Below are 4,945 nucleotides of genomic sequence, written 5' to 3'. Positions count from 1 at the left end.
TCTTGTGATTGTTGCTAGGGTTTAGGGCAACAGATTTAGATTTGTATATTCATTATTCTTATAGTGGATTATCTCTAGTTTGCCCCGTGGTTTTTACCCTTCACATTAGAGAGGTTTTCCACGTATATCTTGGTGTTCTATTTTATTGTGATTCTATTTAATTACGCTGCGTATTATGGTCTTCTAGTATTTATTCATATACAAAGGTTATTCCTGTTTATATCCCCATCATGTGCTAGCACTATGATGAAAAGTGGAGTAAGGAACACGGACGTAAACAAGGGCAACTTATGATGATTGAACCAATTGGGGAGGAACCGAAAGCTAATAATGTGGACTCCGATTATGAATGTATAGATTCTAATGAAGATGTTGGATCTACCATACATACAATGCATATATTAGCCGACTACTCTAACCCGCAAACTATGAAAGTTGGAGGAACTTTGGAACATCAGTCTGTTATAGTTTTGATTGATACTAGAAGTACTAACAATTTTATGGAGTGTAAGATTGCTGATCGATTGGCCTACCATATTAAAGGTTGTGACAAATTCAAAGTAAAGGTTACTGATAGACGGATTTTAACTTGCGATAACGAGTGTTCGAAGATAAAATTGATTATACAAGACTAAGAGTCACTTGTAGATTTCTTTTTGATACCTTTGGAAGACTTTGAAGTGGTAGTTGGAATTGAATGGCTATCAATCCTGGGTGATGTTTCTTAGAATTTTTCTAAACTAATCATGAAGTTTTTTATTAATGGAAAGCTGGTGATCCTAAAGGGAAGACGTGGAAGTAATATCACAATTGCCACTAGCCATCGGATGGAGAGAGTTCTTCAGAAGACTACAATGACTACTACACCGGAAGGCCGACCCATTGCTTACACTATCAAGAAGTGGAGACCCTACTTACTTGATCAATAGGTTGTGATACGCTACAGATATCTTGTGACTAAAATGCTGAAAGAGAAGCTCCTAGAGTTTGATACTACTTAGCCTTGAGAACAAGACTGATTTAAAAGGGAAGGAATTATTAAAATCTCTTTTATTTTCTAAGTTTTAAATAATATTTTATTAAATTTGTCTAGTCCAATAAGAATCGAAGCTTATTTGAGATATGAGGTGGAACTCTATAAATATGTATTTCTTTTCATCTATATATGAAATATCATTCCGACAAATCCTAGAAGGTCAATCTCCTCTAAATGAACATCCATCTTCTTTCTCCTCTTACACAATAAAACCCTATGGTCTGATCAGAAATTATCTTTCAAAATAGCATTGTACAGATCTACCACTACGATTGTTCGAAGCAATTGGTTCTTGGAATCTACCAGAATCTCAAACCAGAGAGAGAGAGAGAGAGTACCTGGAGAAGGAGATCGTTTCTAGGGATTCACCGTTTGGAAGATGGCCCATAGGACCTGAGCTTGGGTTGACTGTCAATATAGCGTAAGGGAAAGATTAGCTGCATGTCGGCCCAAGATCGAGAAGAGCATTCGGCTCAAATCCGCTCGGCCTAACCCACTGAAAGATCAGATAATCTCAACGAGTGCTCAACATGCACCAATCCGATCCAATTGGGTTGGTTTGAACACTTTAGACATAGGAACAGGGACATTTATAGAAAAACCGGGTCGAATAGAAATCGTACTCACTCATCTTAACTTATCAGCCACTGTAACAGCATAAGATAGGGCCGGAATGCCTCCATCTCACATCCAAAAATATCGTAGGAGCATAACATGGTTCACCTGCCAATTCACGGCATCTAACTGTAGGAACTCTAGATGGGCAGAAGAAAAAGCTGCCAAAACACACTAATCAACCATCAGAAGACCTTCCACAATCAAGATTGGAGGCCTCAGTCATAATCTAGCCTGACGCCATAGTGCCGCGCCAACCGTGACGTGGTGCCATCTTGCACGATGCTTTCTATCATCTCGTATTTCTTGTAGTTGGTCTTCAGCATCTCCTCCTGATGTTTTGCAAGCTTTTCCTCTTCTTCCAGTTGATGCTGCAAACGGGCAAGAAAAGAAGTATGTCAGGACTTCCCCACTTGAAGCAAACAAATCAGCAGCTAAAAAATGCTGCATCACTATGGACCCATGAACTCAATTATCAAACTGAACAAGTTACAAACACCCAATGATCGATTGGGTCTAATCTCTTGTAGCAAACTGGAGATATGATAAACTCAATCATACAAATGCTATACTTCATTCAGAATGAGCTGTTGTGGATATTCGTTGGTAGACACCACAAATTATATTAGTTTTAGCATTTTAAGAACTATCCAGATTGTTAGATGCTTAAGAATAACACAATGTAGAATGGGGAGAAAATGATGCAAGAGAAAAACTGACAGTTCCCTAGTGGCAACATTAAGTTGCCTCATGCTTATAAATATTGAATTTGATTCCCAAAATTAATTTACCAATTAAATAAATCATGATGTGGCTGGTAAAGTTTTCAAAAACTTACCTTAATCAGTGCTAAATGTTCTGCATTGTGCTTCTTGCAGAGTTGCTTCAGCTTCTTTGCCACCACAAAATCTGCATCCGAGGGGTCAACCCAACGCACCTGTATTTTTCTATCAGGCGGTGGAGGACGATCAGCAAACATTTCAATCTTTGCTGGCTTTGCCCTTACAGGCCTTGGCATTCCTGACATCATGAAGGGGTAATTTGTCATCTCAGAGATAAGGGCCTTTGCTTGCTTCTCATTCTCCATCTCAACCAAGGCAGACTGTGGGATAGGATATGGTATAGTGTAGTTCGGAATAAATTCCACATTCATCACATTCCCAAATTGACCAAGAGCTTGTTTGATCACAGCAGTTGTCACCTGAGTGGAGAGGCTATCGAGGAACACTGTTCTACTCACCTTCTCCTCAAACTCAGCATATGTCTTTCTAGCTTCCTCTGAAGATGTTGTCATAATGACTACGGTCTAATCTTCTGGCAGCAAACTCTGGTAATGAGAAATTTATATTTCCTCTGAAGATGTTGTCATATTGGCTACTGTCTAATCTTCTGGCATCAAAATCTGGTAATGAGATGTTTTTATCTCTGTATGTATTAAAAGCCAAATGAAAATAAAAGCAAAATTAACATTTTATAATCTATGTGCAAACCAAAAAAAGGTAAAAACACAATTGGTGGAAGAATCATCCCACCTCAAATTCCCTTTGTACCTCTCCTCTCCCCCCTATCGAGATCTCTCCACCCTTGGTGAGAAGAAGCTTCTCAGGTGTGATAGTATGTTTCTCTTAACTTCCTCTTCTTTCCAATGATTTAAAAAGGCGCTCAAGCACTCGCCTACGTGCTCGGGCGAGGCGAGGCGAGGCGAGGACCGAGCGCCTCGCTTCATTTCCAGGCAACGCGCTTCAAAGAGGCGCTGCCTAGGCACTCGCCCGAGCCCAGGCGCCGGGCGCTTCGGGCGAGCGCCTGAGTTAAACCAGGCGACCGAACCAGCGGTTTAGGTCTAGTTCGGTCTCCGATGCTTTAGTTGGTTCAATCGAACCAACTAAAGCACCGATAACATAGCGACTTCCCCAACCCTAACCCTGCTCGCCGTTCACGCTGCTCGCTGCCGCTGTCGCCGCTCTCGTTCCCGCTGCTCGCTGCTATCGCTGCCACTGTTGCCGCTCGCCGCTCTCGCTGCCACTGCCTGTTAGTTTGGCAAGTCCCATAGTCCCACATCGGGAAAATCAGACTTGTTGTCTCCTATTGGAACTATAAATAAGGGTCTGAGCTTTGAAGTTAGATGCACCACATGCACCAAAAGAGGTACCACAAGTGGCACCACAAGAAAAACCTAAGTGTTTGCTTTGGTTTAAGTCCATACTCATTTAAATAGTTTGGACTTATAGTTTGGTTTTTCTTGTTTAGTATTTTCGGGTGTTTTATGGCCTAGGAACATCTTCCTAAAGCATTTGTAATTGTCCCTCTTTTGCAGTAGTAATTTGCTCCTCTTTCGTCCGTGGATGTAGGTCAAAGTCAATTGACCGAACCATGTATATCTGGTGTTCTGGTGTTCTTGTCTCGCTTTTATTCTTTCCGTTTTATTATCTGGTTGGGTTACCAAAATTACCTTGTGGTAAATTTCCTGGGGGTAGCTCTAACAAATTGGTATCAGAGCCTAGTTTAGGGATCTTTTGGCAACGATGACAATAACAAAAATTGTTGTCGAGAAATTCAACAGAAATGTCAACTTCGGCTTTTGGCAACTCAAGATAGAGGCCATTCTAGTTCAAGACGGAGTTAATTTGGTACTACAGGGAGCCGAGAGCATTCCAGATGATATGTCAAAAGAAGAGCTTGCGGGTATGGATAAGAAGGCCCGATCAAGCATCATTCTAAATCTCTCTGACGAGGTTTTACGGGAGGTAGCTACGGAGACTACGGCTAAGAGCATATGGGACAAGCTTAAAGCCTTGTACATGAAGAGGACAGTGGAGAATCGTCTCTACTTGAAGCAGAGTCTGTATATGCTTCGGATAATTGAAGGTACATCTATACTCTCGCATCTTGATAAGTTTGATTCTTTGGTTATGGATTTGGAGAATATAGATGCAAAAATTGATGATGAGGATAAGGCTTTGTTACTCTTGTGTTCTCTTCCCCAATCTTTTAAGCATTTCCGTGATACTTTGATTTATGGAAAAGAAACAATTTTGTATCAAGAAATTAAATCTGCACTGAAATCTAAGAAGCAGATAGACAGGAATATCACTAGGGAAAGTAGAGAGAATCAGGCTGAGGGTCTGGTTGTTAGGGGGAGAATGGATAAAAGAGAATTTGACAGTAGTAGATCCAAATCTAGATCTAAATCCAGACATAGAAATTTGGAATGCAGATATTGTCATAAAATAGGGCACATTAAATCTGATTGCTTTAAATTGAAAAATAAATTAAAGCAAAAGAAAAAATTTGTTG

At 40.4% G+C, this 4,945-nt stretch overlaps 1 protein-coding gene across 5 annotated transcripts in view; it reads right to left on the bottom strand.

Moving 5' to 3' along the window:
* Positions 1–1,645: 1,645 nt before the first annotated feature.
* Positions 1,646–4,945, bottom strand: part of LOC103988524 (ASI1-immunoprecipitated protein 1) — an 8,004-nt gene continuing 4,704 nt past the window's right edge. The window contains exons 2-3 of one of the 5 annotated variants that reach the window (XM_065113178.1): positions 2,490–2,978; positions 1,646–2,022 (exon numbers count right to left, since the gene is read on the bottom strand). In XM_065113178.1, the coding sequence (XP_064969250.1) occupies positions 1,870–2,022; positions 2,490–2,945 (609 nt within the window). In that variant the 5' untranslated portion in view covers positions 2,946–2,978 and the 3' untranslated portion in view covers positions 1,646–1,869. Of the gene's footprint in view, positions 2,023–2,489; positions 3,077–4,945 lie in introns of all 5 variants that reach the window. The other 4 variants (XM_065113175.1, XM_065113174.1, XM_065113176.1 and 1 more) reach the window with 4 other exon arrangements.

This window comes from Musa acuminata, chromosome BXJ2-6, assembly GCF_036884655.1.
Source record: "Musa acuminata AAA Group cultivar baxijiao chromosome BXJ2-6, Cavendish_Baxijiao_AAA, whole genome shotgun sequence".
In the NCBI taxonomy this organism is placed as follows: domain Eukaryota; kingdom Viridiplantae; phylum Streptophyta; class Magnoliopsida; order Zingiberales; family Musaceae; genus Musa; species Musa acuminata.
This window is presented reverse-complemented; position numbering and strand designations above follow the sequence as displayed.